The 24,301-nt window shown below is 47.1% G+C and overlaps 1 protein-coding gene across 5 annotated transcripts in view; it reads left to right on the top strand.

The window, feature by feature from the left end:
• The window catches only part of Abcd3 (ATP binding cassette subfamily D member Pmp70), a 367,264-nt gene that overhangs the window by 12,276 nt on the left and 330,687 nt on the right, over window positions 1–24,301 (top strand). For all 5 annotated transcript variants that reach the window (XM_068346001.1, XM_068346000.1, XM_068346002.1 and 2 more), the window contains exon 2: window positions 16,992–17,128. In XM_068346001.1, the coding sequence (XP_068202102.1) occupies window positions 17,004–17,128 (125 nt within the window). In that variant the 5' untranslated portion in view covers window positions 16,992–17,003. The remainder of the gene's footprint in view (window positions 1–16,991; window positions 17,129–24,301) is intronic.

The following is a 24,301-nucleotide window of genomic DNA, read 5'->3' as shown; positions in this document are numbered from 1 at the left end:
ATTCCTAAATTTCGTAAGTGTAATGCTAGGGATTGTAACAAACGTCTTCCAAAGGCCTCTCTCGACCCACATACTGTGTGTTCTAATTGTCGGGGTAAAACCTGTCAATTAGGAGATCGGTGTGATGAGTGCGTGGTACTTTCGGAATTCGACTGGCTAGAGTTTGATAAGTATTCTCGTAAGCTAGAGAGAGATAGGGTGAGGAGAAGTTCCTCTAGATCATTAGAATTTTCCTCCTCCCATGCCCCTGAACCTAATCCTTCCCCAGTAGTAGTTGTGCCTGAACCTTCTACTAGCACTCATGAACCATCAATGCGGGATATGTTACGTGCCATTCAAGCTTTGGGCGAGAGAGTTGAATCTTTAGCTACGGACCGTAATCAACTCATGGCGGATGTAAAAGAGTTAAAGTGTCAGAGTGCCACATTAGAAAATCGTGGGGATAAAGTGATTAGTGCGCAAAGTGTTATCAGTGTTGCAACCGAGGGTTCGTCTGTTCGTGCCTGTCGTTCGCCTAGTCCGAGACCTCTTGCAAGCTCCCATGCACCAGGGAGAAGTAATGTCGTAGGACTTATGGGTACGAGAGGCTTTAACCAACGAACAGACGTTCCCTCTATGGTTTCGGGCGTGTCTCGTCAAGACCGCCCCTACCATAAGACGAGCGAGGCGGTTTTCTCCTCGTCATCCGAAGGCTTCTCGCGTAAGAAACCGTGGAGCAAGGTTTCGAGACCCTTAAAGCAAAAGTCAGTCCCTTCAGGACAGGTCCAGCTTCCTGGTTGTAGCCATTGGGACAGCTCTGACCCTGTGCAGTCATCGGAAGACTGCTCGCCGCCTAAACAGAAGCGTAACACAGGCTCCGAGAGTCTTAGTGTAGGCAATGTTTTGCAGTCACAGACGTTACCCTCGTCTCGAACCGCAACCACTCCCGTTGATCCTAAATGGGTTGTACTGCAAGATATGCAGAATAAGCTTGCCTCTCTTATGGAGGATTATACTGCTGAGGAGGTTCACGATGATCCTCGCCGTTTAGCTGATCGAGATCCTGGCCGTCAGCCGCCCAAACGAGCCTTTGCTCGTCCTGTTGACGTTGACGTTACAAAGTCACGTCAGTCACGTGACGTAGAGCCTCACTCGATGCAGTCCCGTGTTGACTTTCAGCCGCTTGTGGACGTTCAGCCGCTGCCGCATGCTCGTGTTGACGTTCAGGACGTTCGCCAACCAGCGAAGTTGACTTGTTTTGACGTTGAGCGTCAAGCACCGCAGTCAAGAGTTGTTTTGACTGCTCAGTCTAGGCAGTCAAGGCAGTCTCGAGTTGACGTCGAGCGTCCTCCCGCTCCTGTTGTTGTTGCTAGTCAGTCTGTTAAGCAGTTACATGACGTAGCATCCTGGACTGCTACTGCTGCTCCTGTGCGTGTGGACTCTGCTTGTCAAGCATTGCCACCAAGGCAGGTCTCTCCCTTGCTTGAGACTCATCAGTTGTCGGACGAGGTTCCTTCAGATGAGGACGTTGCTGATCCTCATCCTGATGATAATCCTTTGGACGTTTTGTCAGATGTAGAAGAACCTAAGGCTGTTCAACCTTCGATGGATTTTAAGAAGATCATGATGATTTTCAAGGATCTTTTTCCAGATCATTTTGTTGCTGTTGCTCCTCGTTCGCCTCCGTCTGAGTTTGCTCTAGGCTTAGCTGCTACCAAGCCTGCCTTTACTAAGCTAGTGCTTTCTCGCTCTTCTAAGAGGGCTTTACATCTTCTAGGCGACTGGTTGGATACCAGGAGGAGTTTGGGGAAGACGGCCTTTGCCTTCCCACCTTCTAAGCTTGCTTCTAGATCGAGCGTCTGGTATGACACGGGAGAAGTTCTCGGCTTGGGAGTCCCTGCCTCTGCCCAGGGTGACTTCTCAAGCCTCGTAGACTCTCCCCGTCGCCTGGCCATGAGACGCTCGAAGATTTGTTGGTCCTCCTCGGACCTTGACCATCTACTTGAAGGCGTATACAGGGCCTTTGAAGTTTTTAACTTTCTTGATTGGTCTTTAGGAGCATTAAGTAGGAAGATCTCGTCTGCCGACCAAGATGTATCCTTACTTATCATGTCCTGTATGGACAAAGCCATCCGCGATGGCTCCAATGAGCTCGCCTCCACCTTTACGTCGGGAGTCTTGAAGAAGAGAGAAACCCTTTGCTCTTTCCTTTCAGCAGGAGTTACTCCCTGTCAGAGATCGGAACTGCTCTTTGCTCCCTTATCGGCTGCCTTGTTTCCACAACAGCTGGTTAAGGATATAGCTGCTTCGCTTGTGCAGAAGGACACACATGACCTGATGGCGTCCTCTGCTCGCAAGGGAGCTCCTTCTTCATCCTTTGCTGTGAGACCCAGGATCGAGACTCCTGCGTCTAGATTTATCCCGCCCTTTCGTGGCAGAGCTCCCAGCAGGGGAGTCTCGTGCCGAGGGAAAGAGAGGTAAGAAGAGAGGAACCAAGTCCTCCCGTGGCAGAGTCTGACTGCCCACAGCCTCAGACAGCGGTAGGGGCCAGATTGAACAGCTTCTGGCAGGCCTGGGAGAAGAGGGGTGCAGACCAAGAGTCTGTTCTGTTGCTCAAAGAGGGGTACAAAATACCGTTTGTACGCAAACCTCCTCTAGTATCAACTCCCATAGACCTCTCTCCCAGGTACCGAGAGGAGTCAAAGAGACAAGCCCTAAATCAAGAAGTGTCTCTGTTGCTAGAGAAGGGAGCGGTGGTGAAAGTCTCGGACCTTCAATCACCGGGGTTTTACAACCGTCTCTTCCTAGTCCCAAAGCATACTGGAGGTTGGAGGCCAGTGCTAGACGTCAGTGCGCTCAACGTTTTTGTTACGAAAACAAAATTTACGATGGAGACCACGAAGTCCGTCTTAGCAGCGGTCAGAGAGGGAGACTGGATGGTCTCTCTCGACCTACGAGATGCGTAATTCCACATTCCTATACACCCGGATTCCCAACCGTTTCTGAGGTTTGTTTACAGGAATGTGGTGTACCAGTTTCGAGCCCTGTGCTTTGGCCTCAGTCCTGCTCCTCTCGTGTTTACGAGGCTCATGAGGAATGTGGCAAAATTCCTTCATCTATCGGGAATCCGAGCCTCCCTGTACTTGGACGACTGGCTTCTCAGAGCATCGTCCAGTCATTGCTGTCTGCAGGATCTACTTTGGACGTTGGGTCTGGCCAAGGAGTTGGGACTTTTGGTCAACTTAGAAAAGTCCCAACTGATCCCATCCCAGACTATTCTATATTTGGGGATGGAGATTCGCAGTCTAGTTTTTCGGGCTTTTCCGTCTGCCACCCGAATAGAACAAGCCCTGCTCAAAGTCCAAATAATGCTGAAGAGAGAACGTTGTTCAGTAAGGAGTTGGATGAGTCTCGTAGGGACTCTCTCATCCCTGGAGCAGTTTGTCTCGCTAGGGAGACTGCACCTTCGGCCTTTCCAGTTCCATTTAGCCTCTCACTGGAACAAGGGCAAGACTTTAGAGACGGTATCAATCCCGGTCTCCGAACCAGTAAAAGCATGCCTGAACTGGTGGGACAGCAATATCAGTCTGAGAGAGGGCCTGTCCCTAGCAGTCAAGAACCCAAACCACGTGTTGTTCTCAGACGCGTCGGATTTGGGTTGGGGTGCGACCCTGGACGGTCGGGAATGCTCGGGTCTGTGGACCTCAGTTCAGAAGAGCATGCACATCAACGGCAAGGAGCTATTAGCAGTCCACTTGGCCTTGATGAATTTCGAGAACATTCTTCGAAACAAAGTGGTAGAGGTCAATTCAGACAACACCACAGCTTTGGCATACATCTCCAAGCAAGGAGGCACTCACTCCCACACGCTGTACGTGATCGCAAGGGACCTCCTCATATGGTAAAAAAATCGAGGCATCTCCCTGTTGACAAGGTTTATCCAGGGGGACTTGAACGTCTTGGCAGACTGCCTCAGTCGTAGGGGTCAGGTGATACCCACGGAATGGACCCTCCACAAGGACGTGTGCAAGAGTCTTTGGGCGACTTGGGGTCAACCCACCATAGACCTCTTTGCCACCTCGTTGACCAAAAGGCTCCAAATCTATTGCTCACCAGTCCCAGATCCAGAGGCGATCCACATAGACGCGTTTCTACTGGACTGGTCTCACCAGGACTTGTATGCATTCCCTCCATTCAAGATAGTCAACAAGGTACTGCAGAAGTTCGCCTCTCACGAAGGGACAAGGTTGACGTTGGTTGCTCCCCTCTGGCCCGCGAGAGAGTGGTTCACCGAGGTACAGTGAACCCTCGTTTATCGCGGTAGATAGGTTCCAGACGCGGGCGCGATAGGTGAAAATCCGCGAAGTAGTGACAGCATATTTACCTATTTATTTAACATGTATATTCGGACTTTTAAAACCTTCCCTTGTACGTAGTACTGTTAACAAACCACCCTTTAATGTACAGAACACTTAATGCATGTACTACAGCACCCTAAACTAAAACAGGCACAAATATTAAAGGCGATTTTATATCATGTGTTTCCTAAACACCTAAAAAGCACGATAAAAAATGGCAACCAATGTTTTGTTTACGTTCATCTCTGATCATAATGAAGAAACAAACTCATTTAGTGTACACATATATGTACGTATGGTTAGTTTTTGCATCGATTATATTGATTATACAGTACTGTATGTTGATTTTTTTATTACCAATGTTTTAGTTTACGTATTTTTCTTAGGACTTCCAAATGAAATCTTTTTCTTTATGACGCCGCCTGAAACGACGGCGTGTACGCTCAGTAAACAACCACGCTCAGAACAAACAAGGCATTTAACACGCATGATGATAGTGATAAATAATGATACAGTACATACAGTATTTACAGTAAAAGCATTTACAAAATATGTTACCTTACAAATATAAATTATACAGTACTTGTACGTAGCAAAGCAGGAAAACAATTTGAGAGAGAGAGAGAGAGAGAGAGAGAGATTGTTTTACGTACGTAAATGTAAATTTTAAACAAAAAAAATATGATAGGTTACAACATGTAGACTTTTAAAACCTTCCCTTTAACTTAATGCATACAGTACGTACATTACTAAACTATAAAACAGGTTAAAGTAAAAAATAAAGATTGTTACTGTACTCACCACGAAAGAAGTTCAAGAAAAACTTGAATGACGATGGCGATGAATTTGCTGCACAGTAGAAATGATGATGATGAAGCTGATGATGTGTTCTACTGTGCAGTCAATGATAGTATTTTACGTCTCTTCAGACGGAGGTGTCTTTTCCTGGGACACCTCTTCAACTTCTTCAATTTCTTCCGAAGGCGTACTAGCAGGAGGAACTGGCTCTTTTTTGCGAGGCTGAAAAAACATTGTGATCGGAAGTTGTTGCCGCTGCTTCTTTTTTCGATCCAAGAGCATCCTGTAGGGAGTCGTGATGTCATCAACCTTGTTGCAGAATTGCATCGAGCGAACCATATCCTCGTCCCACTCTTGCAACATTTCTTTCGCCTCCTTCATATGGTTGCAGAACTTGGCGAGCCGTTCTAATGTTAAGCCCGTTTCTTCGACATTTTCTTGGGTCTCTTCCTGGGTACCCTCACTCTCTTCCTCACTTGCCGATTTCGTCAGGTCTTCGAGGTCTGCGTCAGTTAGGGGCTGGGAATGGCAGTCCAACAACTCGTCGACGTCTTCAGTCGTCATGTCGCCAAACCCGTCACCTCCAATTATGGCAGCCAACTGCACAGATTTCCGTATTGCAGAGTGTTGGATTTCCGACGGAGTAAATCCCTTGTCGTCGTAAACAATATCGGGCCACAGCTTCTTCCAGCTCGCATTTACGGTTGCAGGTTTCATCTCTTGAAGTGCCTTTTGAATATTCTGCAGGCACGTGGCTATGGTGTACTGCCGCCAGTACGCCTTCAAGTTGAAGTCTTCATCCTCGTCATCTTGGGCAGCATCCACACACGCAACGAGGTCCGCCAAGGTATTCTTCGTGTAGAGGGCCTTGAACGCCCTGATAACCCCCTGGTCCATTGGTTGAATTAATGACGTGGTGTTGGGTGGCAGGAACTCAACCTGAACGCCCTCACGCGACAGGTCAGTTGCGTGTCCACCAGCGTTATCCATAAGGAGAAGGATCTTGAATGGCAAGCCCTTCTCTAAGAGATATTCATGGACTTGCGGGATGAAACACTGGTGGAACCAGTTGGAGGTCAGCATCTTCGTAATCCATGCTTTTTGATTATGCATCCAGTACACGGGAAGGAGATTCTTATTTTTGTTTTTCAAAGCGCGAGGATTTTTCGACTTATAAATAAGCCCCGGCTTTAACAAAAATCCAGCAGCATTGCCACACATCACGAGGGTAACGCGATCCTTGAATGCCTTAAAGCCAGAGGCTTTGGCTTCCTCTTTGAACAGGAAAGTTCGCGACGGCATTCTCTTCCAAAACAAGCCGGTTTCATCCATATTAAACACTTGTTCCGGCTTGTATCCACCTTCAGCGATAATGTTCTTGAAAGTCTGGTTCACGTAAGTTTCAGCAGCGGCAGTGTCAGCGGAAGCAGACTCCCCATGCAGGGAAACGCTTTTCAGGGCGAAGCGTTTCTGAAACTTCGCGAACCATCCTTTGCTGGCGGAAAAACGTTGTTTCTGACGCTGGGAATCAGTGGAGGTCCCTGGTTGAGGATCATCTACATCATCATCTTCTTCAGCATGGTCGCCATCGTCGTCATGAGGTTCCTTTGCCGCAAAATTCTCATACAAGCTCAAAGCCTTTGTTCGGATGGTGTTCGTATCCAACGCTATGTTCTTCTTCCGACAGTCGGCAATCCACACAGCTAAAGCACCTTCCATGCGTACGATCGTTTTATTACGCGTTGTAACGACTCGCTTCGCTGATCTGCTAAAGGTGATTGCAGCAGTCTTTCTAATGTTCGCCTCGTCCTTCTTGATGTAGCGAACGGTGGATTCGTTGATGCCAAAATGGCGGCCGGCGGCCGCGTAACTTCTACCATCTTTTAACATGTCGAGAAGCGTAACCTTCTCAGCTATCGTCATCATTCTTCGGTGGCGTTTAGGCTCACTACCAGCCTTACTAGAAGCAGAACGCTTGGGAGCCATTGTAACAGAAAGTTCAACAAAAAGTTCAACTTAAAACAGTCGCACACAGCACAGATTAAACTTCACAAAGTTAAGAACGTCTACTCAGCAATACGCGGAAAGAGAAAGTGAACGATGCAGCCCCGCGAGAACTGTGATGCTGCGGGTAGAAGATGCGGGCAAAACACCAATCACAGGCTAGATAACAAAACTTGAGTTTTGATTCGTCATCTATCAGCGCTTGAACCAATCACAACCCGTCTTACAGTACATGGTGCGTTGGTTACTCATAGAAGATGCCCCGCGCATACTGAACGTACGTAGATTAAGTACAATACCGTAATAATAATAAATAATGATAATAATACTGTACAGTAATAATAATAATAATAATGATTAATAATAATAACAATAATAATTTTATTAACAACAACAACAATAATAATAATAATAACAATAATAATAAAAATTTACGTACGTACGCTATTTTACGCCTCTCTCTCTCTCTCTCTCTCTCTTTCTCTCTCTCTCTCTCGTACGCTTACAGTACTTATTCGAAATGTGATTTTTGCAACAAAGAATATTATTGGATGCAGTACTGTACTACGTACGTATACATACAAAAGATTCATGGAAAAGAAGCACATCCATTACAGTACACACCATTCTAATATGGTATGACTGCATCTGATTTGCGTTTCATGTTCGATTTAATTTTACTACGTACTGAATTATCGTATGATCACATTCTCTTTTCGTGTTTTATTTCTTTCTGTGCTGAATTATATATCATATGTAATGCAATGAACAATCAGTAAGAGCAGATATTACTAATTACAGTATTAATGGAATTACAGGTAACAAAATATCGTATTTGGTTATCTTCAGATTTCGCGGTATTTTCGAATTTTCCGGAAAATCCGCGATATGTATATATATATGGGTTATGGGAAAACCCCGCGAAGTGGTGAATCCGCGATTGTCGAACCGCGAAGTAGCGAGGGTTCACTGTACTTCAATGGCTGGTAGACATTCCAAGGAGTCTTCCTCTAAGGGTAGATCTCTTACGTCAGCCCCACGTAAAGGATGTTCATCAAAGCCTCCCCGCGCTTCGTCTGACTGCCTTCAGACTATCGAAAGACTCTCAAGAGCTCGAGGCTTTTCGAAGGAGGCAGCCAGTGGGATTGCGAAAGCGAGGAGAGCTTCTACCATCAAAGTATACCAGTCGAAGTGGGAAGTCTTTCGAGACTGGTGCAAGTCAGCATCTGTGTCCTCTTCCAGTACCTCTGTAGCCCAAATCGCAGATTTTCTGTTACATCTGAGAAATGTTCGCTCCCTCTCAGCACCCACTATTAAGGGCTACAGGAGCATGTTGGCTTCGGTCTTTCGACATAGAGGCTTAGATCTTTCCAACAATAAAGATCTCCAAGATCTCCTTAAGTCTTTCGAGACCTCTAAGGAACGTCGTATGGCAACTCCTGGATGGAACTTAGACGTGGTCCTAAGGTTCCTGATGTCAGACAGGTTTGAGCCATTACATTCAGCCTCCCTGAAGGATCTCACCCTCAAGACGCTTTTCCTAGTGTGCTTGGCTTCGGCTAAAAGGGTCAGTGAAATTCATGCCTTCAGTAAGAACATCGGCTTTTCCACAGATAAAGCCACATGTTCACTTCAACTTGGTTTCCTGGCCAAAAATGAACTGCCTTCTCGTCCTTGGCCTAAGTCATTTGATATACCTTGCCTGTCAGAGATCGTAGGCAACGAACTTGAAAGAGTACTGTGTCCAGTTAGAGCTCTTAAGTTCTACTTAGCTCGTACTAAGTCCTTACGAGGTGGATCTGAGGCCTTATGGTGCTCAGTTAAGAAGCCATCATTACCTATGTCAAAGAATGCCTTGTCATATTTTATCAGATTTTTAATCCGAGAGGCTCATTCTCACTTGAATGAAACAGACCGATGCTTGCTTAAAGTTAAGACACACGAAGTAAGAGCTATAGCAACTTCCGTGGCCTTTAAGCAAAATAGATCTCTGCGAAGTATTATGGACGCGACCTTTTGGAGAAGCAAGTGGGTATTCGCGTCATTTTACTTAAAAGATGTCCAGACTCTTTATGAGTACTGCTACACGCTGGGTCCATTCGTTGCAGCGAGTGCAGTAGTGGGTGAGGGTTCTACCACTACATTCCCTTAATTCCAATATCCTTTTAATCTGTCTCTTGAAATGTTTTTAATCTTGTTTTTGGGTTGTACGGAAGGCTAAGAAGCCTTTCCCATCCTGGTTGATTTGGCGGGTGGTCAAATGTCATTTCTTGAGAGCGCCCTGATTAGGGGTTTGATGAGGTCCTGTTGTATAGGTTGCCGCCCTTGATACTTCAGCTCCTGGGAGTCTTTCAGCATCCTAAGAGGATGGCTGGGCTTCGTGAGGAAGACAAGACTAACAAGGCAGAGTAATCGTCAAAGTCATCTTCCTTACCAGGTACCTATATATATTTGGGTTTTGTTATGATATAACTGTCAAAAACTCTAAGCATATACGCTGTAAACTGTATTAATACTGGTCTCTACCCACCACCATGGGTGTGAATCAGCTATTATATATTCACCGGCTAAGTTTAATATTTAAAAATGATATTTTGATTATAAAATAAATTTTTGAATATACTTACCCGGTGAATATATAAATTAAAGGCCCCCCCTTCCTCCCCGATAGAGACCCAGCGGGATGAGAAGAACTGGAGCTGTTTACATGTATATGCGGTATCTGGCCGATAGTTGGCGCTGGTGGGCACACCCGCAACCTTCATAGCGATCACTCGCGAGTTTTTGTGTTTTTCTGTCGAGCCGTCGGAGACGTCAGCTATTATATATTCACCGGGTAAGTATATTCAAAAATTTATTTTATAATCAAAATATCATTTTTAAATATTAAACTTAGCCGGTGAATATATAATAGCTGACGTCTCCGACGGCTCGACAGATTCCAAAAACTCGCGAGCGATCGCCGTGAAGGTTGCGGGTGTGACCACCAGCGCCGACTATCGGCCAGATACCGCATATACTTGTAAACATCTCCAGTTCTTCTCTGTCGGTCTTGTCGACAAGTTGGTTCCACTCGCTTTATGACCTCGAGTTTTCTACCGAATTGGTGAAGTACTTGGTTTTGGTTTTATTGCTTTCGCCGTGTTGGATTATTCAATACTATCTTCAAAAGAAATGCTTTTGAAAGGAGAGGAAAAGTGTTTTGCCCTTGCTTTTTTTTTTTATCTCTGGTTTTTCCATAGAGTAAAGATGGCCGACCCTTCCCTCAGTGTACGGAAGTGTGTTTAAGGCTTTTAGTAATTATTTTATCACGTTATAAATTATTGTTGATATTTATAGATTTTCCTCTATATATTTTATATCTCACCCGCCTTTATTAGGCCTCTTCGATTAGCTTTCCATTTATACTAAACATCAAGATAAATTTTGTTTTGTTTATATGCGGCCTTTACCTATTCCTTGTAGGCGGTCCTAACTTGGAAAACGAAGTTAAACAACGTTGAGCCCATTCAACTTTTATTTTTGTTAAGTTTAAATAAATTGCTCTGTAAGAGTTATGAAATGAATATTTTTTAGAAAATATTTTAAGAAATATATTCTTTGAATAGTCTTCGTGCTTTTTTTTTCAAAGATGAACTAACGTTTGGTTTATTTATGCTACGCAGTTTGCGCTCTATCGTTACGATAGAGAAAGAGAGAATCACGGTTTCACTTTGCAGAAAGAGTAAATCGATTTTGACGTTTTGTTCATTCTTCTTTCAAACTGAAGTGTTTTAGATACTAATTTAAAGGAACTTGTTAATTTTCAATTTCTTATTCCTTTCAGTTTTTCCTTTGGTCAAATAACCTGTTTATTGACGAAGGGTGAGTGGGCAATTCTCTTGTGTGTGACAAGAGAGAGAGAGAGAGAGACGGAGAGAGAGAGAGAAGGAGAGAACGATCCGATCTTTATTCTCGTCCCAAGTCTCTGTACAAGGAGTTTGGGAGCGAGTAACGTTGTTCTCGATTCAGTTTTTTTCTCTCGTCCCAAGTCTCTGTACGGGGAGAGAGGATAAAACGTTTTTAGTTTTTATTCTCGTCTCAAGGCACTGTACGGTCAGAGATTGAAAACGTAGTCTTTAGTGAACTAGTGTTTAGTCTCCTCCCCAGTCACTGATCCTTTTTAACTTTATATATTTCCGTTTTATTCGATATATATGTATATGTTTATTGATTTTTGCATGTGTGTTTCATTTTGTACTAATGTGCTTACATTATACGACTCATTTCGCAATTATAACCTTTTGATGTAAGGGAGAATTGCGTGCTTCAGGTAGAAATCAGTTTTATTCATGCCTAATGTGAAATAATTGAAAAATACGATATCAGTGAAGTAAGTGCAAAATACATGTTCTGTGTTGCGGAGGGTTCGTTTGTTCGTGCTTGTCGCTCCCCTAGTCCGAGACCTCTTTCAGGCTCCCCTGCACCAGGGAGAAGTAATGTCGTAGGACTTAAGGGGACGAGAGGCTTTAACCAACGTACAGACGTTCCCTCTTTGGTATCGGACGTTTCTCGTCAAGATCGCCCTTACCAGAAGACGGGTGAGACTGTGTTCTCCTCGTCATCCGAAGACTTTTCGCAAAAGAAACCTTGGCGCAAGGTTTCTAGACCCTTGAAGCGAAAGTCAGTCCCTTCAGGACAGGTCCAGCGTCCTGGCTGTAGCCATTGGGACAGCTCTGACCCTTTGCAGTCGTCGGAAGACTGTTCGCCTATTAAACGCAAGCGTAACACGGGGTCCGAGGGTCGCGGTAAAGGCAATGTTTTGCCAACACAGACGTTACCGTCGTCTCGGCCCGTTCCGACTCCCGTTGATCCTAAAGGGGTTGTCCTGCAGGACATGCAGACTAAGCTTGCCTTCCTTATGGAGAAGTATGACGTTGAGCAGGTTCACGATGAACCTTCGCTTTCGAGTCGCCGTTACGCTAAACGAGACTCTGGCCGTCAGCCGCCCAAACGAGCATTTACTCGTCCGTTTGACGTTAGTGCTGACGTTTCTTGTACTGTACTTTGAAACGTGATGTCAGTAGTTTTTCACGTCAGTCACGTGACATGGATCCTCCCTCGCTGCAGTCTCGTGTTGACTTTCAGCCGCTGCCGCAGTCTCGTGTTGACGTTCAGCCGCTGCCGCAGTCTCGTGTTGACGTTCAGCCGCTGACGCCGCAGCCCCGACCTGACGTTCGCCGACCGGCTCAGTTGCCTCGACTTGACGTTGATCGTCAATCACTGCAGTCGAAGGTTGTTTTTGCCTGCTCAGTCTATGCAGTCAAGGCAGTTCCGACGTGACGTCGAACGTCAATCAACTTCAGTTGTTGTTGTTGGTCAGTCACAAGGATTTCAGTCCTTTCAGCAGCGGCGTGACGTCGCTTCCTCTACTGCTACTGCTGCTCCTTTGCTTGTTGACATTGCCTGTCAAGCGTTGCCGCCGCGGCAGGTCTCTCCTTTTCATGAGACTCGGCAATTGTCGGACGAGGTTCCTTCAGATGAGGAAGTTGCTGTTCCTCCTCCTACTGATATTCCTTTGGGGACTTTGTCAGACGGAGAGGAGCCTAAAGCTGCTCAGCCCTCTATGGACTTTAAAAAAATCATGCTGATTTTTAAGGATCTTTTTCCGGACCATTTTGTAACTGCTGCTCCTCGTTCGCCTTCGTCAGAATTTACGCTAGGCCTAGCTACTTCGAAGCCGTCGTTTTCTAAGCTAGTGCTCTCTCGCTCTTCTAAGAGAGCTTTACGTTTGCTAGGCGACTGGTTGATCACCAGAAGGAGTTTGGGGTAGACAGCCTTTGCTTTCCCTCCTTTTAAACTGGCTTCTAGAGCGAGCGTCTGGTATGACACGGGAGAAGTTCTCGGCTTGGGAGTTCCTGCCTCTGCCCAGGGAGACTTCTCAAGCCTCATAGACTCTCCCCGTCGCCTGGCCATGAGACGCTCCAAGATTTTATGGTCGGCTTCAGAGCTAGACCATCTCCTGTTAGGAGTTTTTTGAGCGTTTGAAGTTTTTATTTGTTGGATTGGTCCCTGGGAGCCTTAAGTAAGAAGGTCTCTCCAGCTGTCAATGTATTGCTGTACAATTATGTCATGCATGAACAAGGCTATCAGGGATGGCTCCAATAATCTGACAGCCACGTTCACTGCAGGAACAACGCTATCAGGGATGGCTCCAATGATCTGGCAGCCACGTTCACTGCAGGAGTACTTAAGATGTAAGTGCGCTCAATGTGTTCATTGTCAAGACAAACTTCACGATGAAGACTACCAAATCTGTCTTGGCAGCAGTAAGGGAAGGCGACTGGATGGTCTCTCTCGACCTTCAGGATGCATACTTCCACATCCCGATTCATCCAAACTTTCTACAACATCTGAGGTTTGTGGACGGGAAAGTAATGTACCAATGTCGAGCACTGTACTTCGGCCTCATTCCTGCTCCTTTGGTTTTTACAAGGCCCTTGCAAAATGTAGCAAGCTTTCTACATTTTTTGAGGATTCAGAGCCTCCCTTTATTTTGACGACTGGCTAATCAGGGCGTTGTCATTATATCGCTGTCTGGAGAGCCTCTAATGGACATTAGACCTAACCAAGGAGCTAGGTCTCATAGTGAACGTAGAGAAGTCGTAACTTACAGTACCCCATCCCAGACTATTCTCTATTTGGGAATGGAGATACAGTGTCTGATTTTTCGGGCCTTTTCGTCTCCCACAAGAATGGAACAAGCTCTGTTAAAAGTCCTTCACTTGCAAGAGAAAAACAGTTGCTCTGTAAGAGTTTGAACTAGCCTCGGGGGAACTCTTTCATCGCTGGAGTAGTTTATCTCTCTGGGGAGACTCAACCTATGCCCTCTCCAATTTTACCTAAACCATTGGAACAAGGAGAAGGGCTTAGAGAGTATCTCTTTCCCAATCTCCAACTCAGTCTAGACATGTCTGACTTGGTGGGACAGCAACATCAGACTTCGAGAAGGTCTGTCTCTTGCGATCAAGAACCCAAACCATGTGTTGTATTCAGATGCATCGGATTTGGGTTAGGGAGCTCCACTGGACAGTCTGGAATGCTCGGGTCTTTGATCCACGGATCAGAAGGAACTCCATTTAAGGCAAGTAACATCTCTCCTTTGGCGAGATTTGTGCAAGGAAAAATGAATGTCTTGGCGGACTGCCTCAGCAGAAGAGGACAAGTCATCTCCATGGAGTGGACGTTGCATAAGACTGTGTGCGAGAAGCTATGGATGACATGGGGTCAACCCACCATAGATCTTTTTGCGATTTCTCTGACAAAGAGGCTCTCGACTTACTGCTTTCCAGTTCCAGATCCAGAGGCAGCCCACATAGACGCTTTCCTGCTGGACTGGTCTCACCTGGACGTTTATGCCTTTCCACCTTTCAAGATCCTAAACAAGGTGCTGCAGAAGTTCACCTCTCACGAAGGGACCAGGTTGACATTGGTTGCTCCACTCTGGCCCGCGAGAGAGTGGTTCACAGAGGTACTTCTATGGCTGGTTGACGTTCCAAGAAGTCTGCCTTTACGGATGGATCTCTTGCGACAGCCTCACGTAAAGAGATTTTATCAAAGCCTCCCCACGCTTCGTCTAACTGCCTTCAGACTATCGAAAGACTCTCTTGAGCTCGAGGGTTTTCGAAGGAGGCAGCTAGAGCGATCGCGAGGGCTAGAAGATCCTCTACCATCAGGATCTATCAGTCGAAATGGGAGGTATTTGGAGACTGGTGCAAGTCCTCTATTTCCTCTTCCAAGTGCCTCTGTAGCGCAGATTGTGAATTTTCTTCCTTATCTGAGAAACGGTCGCTCCCTCTCTGCATCTACCATTAAAGGCTACAGAAGCATGTTAGCTTCTGTTTTCAGGCATAAGGGTTTGGATCTTTCTAATAACAAAGATCTCCAAGACCTGCTTAAGTCTTTCGAGACTTCCAAGGAGCGTCATATTTCGACTCCTGCTTGGAACTTGGACGTGGTCCTACAGTTCCTTATGTCAGACAGGTTTGAACCATTAAATTCAGCCTCCCTGAAGGATCTTACCCTCAAGACACTTTTTTTTGGTGAGCTTGGCTTCGGCTAAAAGGGTTAGTGAGATACATGCTTTTAGCAAGAACATCGGTTTCTCCGCTAATAAAGCAGTATGTGCTCTTCAACTTGGTTTTTTTGGCCAAGAATGAACTTCCGTCTCGTCCTTGGCCTAAATCATTTGAAATCCCCAGTCTTTCTGAGATTGTGGGGAATGAAGTTGAAAGAGTGCTGTGCCCCGTTAGAGCTCTTAATTTTTGTTTATCCAGAACTAAACCGCGACGAGGTTGTTCAGAGGCTTTATGGTGCTCCGTTAAAAAGCCCTCTTTGCCTATGTCTAAGAATGCGTGGTCTTATTTTATTAGACTTTTGATTCGGGAGGCACACACTCAATTAAGTGAGAAGGATCATAATTTACTTAAAGTCAAGGCTCATGAAGTTAGAGCGATAGCAACTTCTGTAGCGTTTAAGCAAAATAGACCCATTAAAAGTATTATGGACGCGACCTTTTGGAGAGGCTAGTCGGTTTTCGCTTTATATTACTTGAAAGATGTCCAGACTCTTTATGAGGACTGCTACACACTGGGACCATTCGTAGCAGCGAGTGCAGTAATGGGTGAAGGCTCTACCACTACTTTCCCTTAATCCCAATATCCTTTTAATCTACTCTTGAAATTTTTAATCTTATTTTGGGTTGTACGGGAGACTAAGAAGTCTTTCGCAATCTTTTTGATTTGGCGGGTGGTCAAAATATTGTTTCTTGAGAGCGCCCAGATTAAGGGTATTGATGAGGTCCTGTTATAGGGGTGTTCACCCTGGTTATAGCAGATCCTGGGAGTCTTTCGGCATCCTAAGAGGATCGCTGGGCTTCATGAGGATAGCGGACTAATGAGGCAGAGTAATAATCAGAGTCTGCTTCCTTACCAGGTACCTATACTTAAGTCTGTTTTTGAATAATTGTCAAAAACTCTTGAGCATATACGCCTTTATTGTATTAATACTGGTCTCTACCCACCACCATGGGTGTGAATCAGCTATTATATATTCACCGGCTAAGTTTAATATTTAAAAATGATATTTTGATTATAAAATAAATTTTTGAATATACTTACCCGGTGAATATATAAATTAAAGGCCCTCCCTTCCTCCCCGATAGAGACCTAGGGGACTGAGAAGAACTGGAGCTGTTTACAAGTATATGCGGTATCTGGCCGATAGTCGGCGCTGGTGGTCACACCCGCAACCTTCACGGCGATCGCTCGCGAGTTTTTGGAATCTGTCGAGCCGTCGGAGACGTCAGCTATTATATATTCACCGGGTAAGTATATTCAAAAATTTATTTTATAATCAAAATATCATTTTTCCTAACGATACAAATCTTAGCTATTAATACCAACTTGCCCGCCAGCCGTATCCCTCTTGAAGTCATACCTCCAAGGAAATTGAGCTAAATCACCGGTGTGTGAGGGGGATCGGTAGCAAGCTACCCCCCCTACCCCCGCTAACTAGCGGTATGGGTTGTTAACCCTCGCTAAATTTTAATGGCTCGTCATTTCAGCTTCGCCGAAAGTAATACCCCTAAATAAATAGCTACGGTTTGTATCGTTAGGAAAAATACAAATTATCTACGAATTTGTCATATTTTTACACATTTGTGATATCTAAGAATGGCCATCCCTGTTTTTTTGTCCTGGGTATATATGTAAGTACTGTATTCCTTAATTAGTTTATAGTTATGGTAAACCGTATGATGGAAATAGTAATACTCAGATTTTCTAATTACTTTACATTTTATTTTCTTTAAAGGGGTGATTGAACATGGCACTCCTCAGCAAATTAGCACCTGTGATGCAATCACGAGATGCCAGATTTTTTGGCATGCTTTCATCAGGTGCTTTCCTCTATTGGATTTATTGTACATCAAGAGGAGGTAGTAAAATAAGGTAAGTGCTAACATCAAAATCAGGCCTTTGATTCATGCATTATACTTTAAACTATATTTGTTCTAGTGAGAATAATAACCCTTGTCTTTTATATGGATATTGTCTCTCAGTAAAGCTAAAATGGCCAAGTATACCTTTTGACTAAATTACACGAGAATGGCAGGCTAATGTAGGTATCAAAAATACCTTCACAGCCTGGGTGGTGATCTGCCAGTTTGTTCCTGCACAAATACAAACCCTTCGCTATTTATAGGGGTATTACTTTCGGCGAAGCTGAAAGATGAGCCATGATAATTTTAGTGAGGGATTATTACCCAACTGCCAGTTAGTAGTTGGGGGTGGGAGTAGCGCAGTTACTCCGTGCACTCACACACCTGGGCTGAGCAACCAGTTTACTTTTTGGCTCGGTAGAGAACGGACACACTCCGCTCTCTCCCGATTTGTCTTGCTTTGATATACAGTAATTATTTGTTCCGTAACCGAAATACAAACCACGCTATTTACATAGGGGTTTACTTTCGGCGTAGCTGAAATGACGAGCCATTAGATTTTAACGAGGGTTAAACTATCCCCGCGTTAGTTAGCAAGGGGGTAGGGGAGGGGTAGCTAGCTACCCCTCCCCCCCACACACTGGTGAGCTGCCTTTTTTCACTTTTGGCTCGGACGATGAATAGACGTGTCTGTCTCGTCCTCGCATTGTTGACAGCCTTAATCTGTTTTTCTTTTTCTTACAGTTGTGTGTTTGAAGTTGGCCTCTACCTTTTCTTCCCATTATGCGGAAGTGCCCTGGACTCCCCGACCGCCCCTGTGGAACATTCATGTCGGCGGTCGATACTGACCCTCACACCCTTTGCCCGCAGTGTCGAGGTCAACGGTGTGAAAGTGATAATGTTTGTATGGAATGTAGGGAGTGGCCTACCTCCCAGTGGGAGAGATTTGCCCGGCGGCATAAGAAGAAGTCTAAGCGAGACCGTTCTCCCTGAGGGGCTGCCTTGAGGGAGAAAGGCTCCAAGGACTCTTCTTCCGTTGCCCAAACCTCCTCCGAAGCTCCCACTCGTTCAGTCTCTCGCGAGAGGCCGCCGAGTGGTAGCGTAGGCCTTTCTTTTGTTTCCCAATCTCGGGGTTCGGGAGAGGGTGTTGCCTCCCATAGCGAGGTAGCTCCCCCTCCTCCTCTGGGGGAGGACATTGTTGATTTTGTTGATGACCAAACTGTGTCTAACAATGATCTTTTCCAGCTTTGGGCTTCCTTGGGGCTTAAGGGCTCACCCTCCAAGGAAGCCCTGTTTGATCTGATCCAGTTGGGGGCAGCTGTCCAACAGTCGCCGGTAATACCAGAGGTAGACCCTCTGGCTATTGTCGACGTTGTTGTGGCAGAGGCGTCCGACGGGTCGGGTCAAACCCCGGCTGCTGCTGTTGCGGATGTTTCTGAAGGCTCAGGTTCCCCCTCTGAACATCCTTCGAGGGGAAAGCTGGGTCCAACGGTCTCTCCTGTGGGTGTTCCTCTCCCTTGGGGGAGTGCACTGACAGAGACTCCTCTTCGGAGGACCGACGACAGTGATACCCTGCCTCGAGGTCGTCTTCGCCGTAAGGCTCGCCCTCCTCTTCGCCGTCGAGGCCTTCCTTCTCCTTACTAGGGAGTTAAGAGGCGCCTCTTCGGGTCTTCATCTTCGTCGTCCCTTGCAAAGGATTCTTCTCATCGGGAGCAGACCGTGGCAGTGACATCACTGGACCTCTCTGCAGATCGTTCGTGATCTCCTGCGCCTGCCAGATCCCCCTTGATCATTCAAGCACCGGTCCCTTCGGGGGAGAAGGGCTTATCCCACAATGTGGGTAAGTCCCTTCCGCGTCAGGTTACACCTGTGCGCCCTACAGTAGCGCGCAAGCGCTCTCCTGATCACCAGCGCTCTCCTGTGGACGAGTCAACAGACTCTTCTCGCCAGCGCTCTCCTGATCGCTAGCGCTCTCCTGATCGCCAGCGCTCTCCTGCTCGTCAGCGGTCTCCTGATCGCCAGCGTTCAGTGCTCTCCTGATCGCCAGCGTTCACCTGCTCGCCAGCGCTCGCCTGCGCGCAAGTGCTCACCTGCGCGCAAGTGCTCGCCTGCACGCAAGCGCTCTTCTGTCCCTGCTGCGCGCACTGCGCGTCAACAGTCTCCTGAGCGCCGTCAATCTCCTGCTCGTCAGCGCACTATTGCGCGCCCAGTTCCTGATGCGCGCCATGCGCACCAACGTTCGCCCACGCGCCCACGACCTTCGGATCTGGGCGCAGGCAAGGACATTGATCCTTTGCCTCGCCAGCGTTCCCCTGCTCCAACGTGCTTACACTCGCCTATGCTCCACCGATCGCCTACGCGCCAGCGATCGCCCGGGCACTCGCTCGCACCCTCACCTGTGCATCCACGCACACCTTCGCCTGCGCACCCACGCGCCCCCTCGCCTGCGCGCCCCCTCGTCCGCGCGCCCGTGCCCTCATCTCCGCGCGCCCGTGCCCTCATCTCCGCGCCAACGGTTGCCCGCGCGCGACCCCCAACGCGATTCCCGCAGGGTTTCGCAGCGCGCCCAACCTTGCGAGTTGGCGGGGCCGCGTGCTTCCAGATCATCCTCGCGATCGCCATCTCGTAAGCGCCGAGCACGCGTCCAGGAGCAGGAAGATTCATCGGAGAGGTCCAGGCAACATTCTTCTTCCCTTTCTTCGTTTCAGGCAGGCCCCTCCAGCAGGAATCGCTGACACTGCGTCAGTCAGCCGCCAGCCTTGGTTTAATTCCCAGATGAAAGCGGTCGTGCAGGCTATGAAGCCAGCCCTCCCTGATCTGGGACTAAAACCAACGGCTCCCTCGCCCCCGCTGAAGAGAAGGAGAGGAGTGGATTTCGCGGTAACTTCTCCCAGGGTTAAGCTGGCTCCCAAGAGGTCCGTCGGGAAGACTCCTTCCCCTTTGCAGGCGCTTTCTCCTTCTCCTGCGGACGAAGCTTTCCCGTCCTCAGGAGAATCCAGCGAGGTGAGGCACTCTCCCACGGCACCAATGGGAGGAACCCCACCTCAAGGAAGAGAAACGTCTTGCGTAGGAGGGACCTTCCAGACCTCTTTGCTAGAGTCCTGTATCCCTCCCAGGAGGGAGCCCAAGGACTCAAAGACGATACCCAAGTCATGTTCGAGGATTCGTCCAGAGCCAACCATTCCCCGGGAGGACGTCCGCGTGTCCCCCCAAGAAGAGCCAATGGGGACAGGAGACTTAGCTGCCAGTCCACAAGGAGGAGAGCAGTGCGAGTCAGAGCATGCCTTCTGGCAGGTCCTTAATCTAATGAGGCAACTCAATAGTTTTAAGGACCCCGAGACCGCCCCCCGCGAAGGCAAGGATACGGTCCTGGACCAAGTTTATGGTATTCAGAAGCCCCCAAAGGCCAGTGCAGCCCTGCCATGGTCCCAGGGGGTGAAAAGTGCCAGGGACAAGGTCGAGGGCCAGCTTTCCGAGCTCGCCTCCTCCAGCCGTTCTTCTGCCGGGAACAAGCTCCTCCCACCTCCTCGCGTTCAGCAGAGGAGGTACAGTGAACCCTCGCAACTTCGCGGTTCGACCATCGCGGATTCACCACTTCGCGGATTTTTTCCATAACCCATATATACACAGTAACATATATACATATATATGTATGCATGTATTTATGTATATATGTATGTATGTATATATGTAGGTATGTATATGTGTATACATATAAATATATATATATATATATATATATATATATATATATATATATATATATATATATATATATATATATATATATATATATATATATATATATATATATATACTGTATATATATATATATATATATATATATATATATATATATATATATATATATATATATATATATATATATATATATATATATATATATATATATATATATATATATATATATATATATACATTTATATATATATATATATATATATATATATATATATATATATATATATATATCTAAAGTAGGAAGATGTGATGTAGTTCTAAGGGAATAGTATGGGAAATATGTCTGGGTAATAAGCAAAGCTCTACCTCCAGTTTGTTTCTTCATTATGATCAGAGATAAATGTAAACAAAACATTGGTTGCCATTTTTTAACGTGCTTTTTAGCGTGTTTAGGAAACGCATGATATAAAATTGCCTTTAATATTTGTGCCTGTTATAGTTTAGGGTACTGTAGTACATGCATTAAGTGTTCTGTACATTAAAGGGTAGTTTGTTAACAGTACTACGTACAAGGGAAGGTTTTAAAAGTCTGAATATACATGTTGAATAAATAGGTAAATATGGTGTCACTACTTCGCGGATTTTCACCTATCGCGGCCGCGTCTGGAACCTATCTACCGCGATAAACGAGGGTTCACTGTACTTCAAAATCATGGAGGAGTCTTGTTTAGCTCTTCCCCTCCACCATTCTGTGGAAGAGCTCACCAAGGGTCTCTCTCTAGAGAAACTCAATGCCCGGCAGGTGACATGCTCAGCATCGGAGATCCTAAGCCAAGAGAAAGTCGCTAAGTGTGCCATGCAGGCCACTTCGTGGCTGGATGTCTGGCTGGGGTCTCTGGGCATCCTATTGCACTCTGACGACTTGTCCAAGGAGAGCAATAGGAAGGCCCTGGAGACCTTCCTCCTCTCGGGCACGTGCTCCATCGAGTTCTTGGCTCACCAGGTCACTAACCTGTGGGCTAACTCGATTCTAAAGCGACGTGATGCGGTGACTGAGAGGTTCCTCCCGAAGGTCCCCGCTGTGGATGTCAGCAAGCTCAGACATTCCTCCATCCTTGGAGGAAAGCTGTTTGAGCCCAAGGATATAGAACAGACAGCTGTGAGGTGGAGGAAGACGAGTCACGATTCGCTCCTCCAGAAGGCCCTTACATCTCGGCCTTACAAACCTCCAGCTCCTCAACAGCAACAGCAGCCTCGCAAGACACCGAAGCAGGCTCCGGCAGCTAAGACCAAGGTGTCTAAACAGCAGCCCTTTCCTGTCAAAGACAAGAAGGGCGGAAAGTCCTCCAGGGGAGGCAGAAATCCTAGAAGGAGCGGCCGAGGCCGCAAACGCTAGGATTGGCAATTCCCCTGCGTGTCAACCTGTAGGGGGATGCCTGCAAAGTTGCATGCACAGGTGGCAGCAACACGTGGCAGATTCCTGGACGGTCTCTGTGATCGGACAAGGATATCGCGTCCCGTTCATAACATCTCAACCTCTCCTGACAGCGAATCCAGTGTCGTTGAGGTCCTATGCCATGGGATCGGCAAAGGGGCTAGCCCTTCGGGCAGAAGTCGAGACCATGCTCAAGAAGGATGCTCTCCAGGAGGTCGTAGACGGCTCCCCAGGCTGCTTCAGTCGATTCTTTCTTGTAAAGAAGGAGTTTGGAGGCTGGAGACCCGTCATCGACCTCTCAGCCCCGAACAAGTTTGTCAAACAAACTTCGTTCAGCATGGAGACAGCAGACACAGTCAGACTTGCAGTGAGACCGCAAGACTTCATGTGCACACTGGATCTGAAGGACGCGTACTTCCAGATCCCAATCCATCCGTCTTCCAGGAAGTACCTAAGATTCAGCAAGGCTGAGGAGGGTTGCAGTGCCTTTCCTCAGTCGAGAAGACCTTCCAGCCCAATCTTGGTGACGTCTCTTAGGTCACCTAGCCTCCCTGGCCCGTCTAGTTCCCAACGGCCGCCTCAGGATGAGATCTCTGCAGTGGCGGTTCAAGTCCCGGTGGAATCAAGGCTTCGATTCCCCGGACTCTCTGGTCTCGATAGGACCTGCGGAACGGACGGACCTGCGGTGGTGGTTGACCGACGACAACCTTCGAAAGGGAGTGGATCTTCTCATCCTTCCCCTGGATTTGATGCTGTTTTCGAACGCATCAAAAGAAGGGTGGGGGGCCCACGTTCTGAACCAGAGGGCCTCAGGCCTATGGTCAGAATCAGAAAAGTACCTCCACATCAACCTGCTAGAGATGAAGGCCGTATATCTGGCCCTTCAACAGTTCCAACAGACCCTGGCGGGCCACTCCGTGGTGGTGATGAGCGACAACACCACAGTAGTGGCTTATATCAACAAGCAGGGAGGTATCTTTTCACGACAGCTATCCCATCTTGCAGTAGAGATACTGAGATGGACCGAAGTCCACTTAATATGTCTATCAGCTCGCTTCATTCCTGGCAAAAGGAATGTGCTCGCCGACAGTCTGAGCAGAGCTTCGCAGATAGTGAGTACCGAGTGGTCTTTGGATCCTCAAGTAGCCAACAAAGTCCTGACTTTGTGGGGTTCTCCGACAGTGGACATGTTCGCGACAGCCTTGAATTTCAAGCTGCCGCTGTACTGCTCCCCAGTCCCAGACCCCAAGGCACTCTGGCAAGATGCCTTCCAACAACGGTGGGACAATATTGACGTTTACGTCTTCCCACTGTTCCGTCTGATGAGAAGGGTGCTCAACAAGACCAGACTATCGGTCAACCTATCAATGACCTTAATAGCTCCGCTATGGCATCATGCAGAGTGGTTCCCGGACCTTCTGCAGCTCCTGACGGAACTTCCGAGAGAGCTTCCCCCACGACACGAGCTACTCAGACAACCGCATTGCAACATCTTCCACAAAGCCGTAGCATCGCTTCGGCTTCACGCCTGGAGACTATCCAGCATCTCCTCACTGAGAGAGGCTTTTCGCAACAAGTTGCGGAAAGGATGTCTCGACACCTTCGAAAGTCATTCACAGGGGTCTACCAGGCGAAGTGGAGAGTCTTTTGTGGTTGGTGTCGTGGGAGGGGTATCTCTCCCCTCGATGCCACTATTCCAGCAATAGCAGAGTTTCTAGTGTATTTGCAGGAGGAAATGCGCCTTTCGGTCTTGGCGGTGAAAGGCTATCGCTCAGCCTTAAGCCTAGCCTTCAGGCTGAAAGGAATAGACATTTCCTCCTCGCTGGAACTTTCCTTATACGAAGCTACGAGCTTACCTGCCCTCAATCGGAAGTGAGACCTCCTCCATGGAACGTGGTTCGGGTCCTCAGGGCTCTGAAGAGACCCCCGTTCGAACTATTACGCCAGGCCTCTGACCAACACCTGACTTGGAAGACGGTATTCCTGTTCGCTCTGGCTTCGGCCAAGCGGGTCAGTGAACTTCATGGTCTCTCATACAACATCGCC

This window comes from Palaemon carinicauda, chromosome 22 (assembly GCF_036898095.1).
Source record: "Palaemon carinicauda isolate YSFRI2023 chromosome 22, ASM3689809v2, whole genome shotgun sequence".
Lineage (NCBI taxonomy): Eukaryota > Metazoa > Arthropoda > Malacostraca > Decapoda > Palaemonidae > Palaemon > Palaemon carinicauda.
This window is presented reverse-complemented; position numbering and strand designations above follow the sequence as displayed.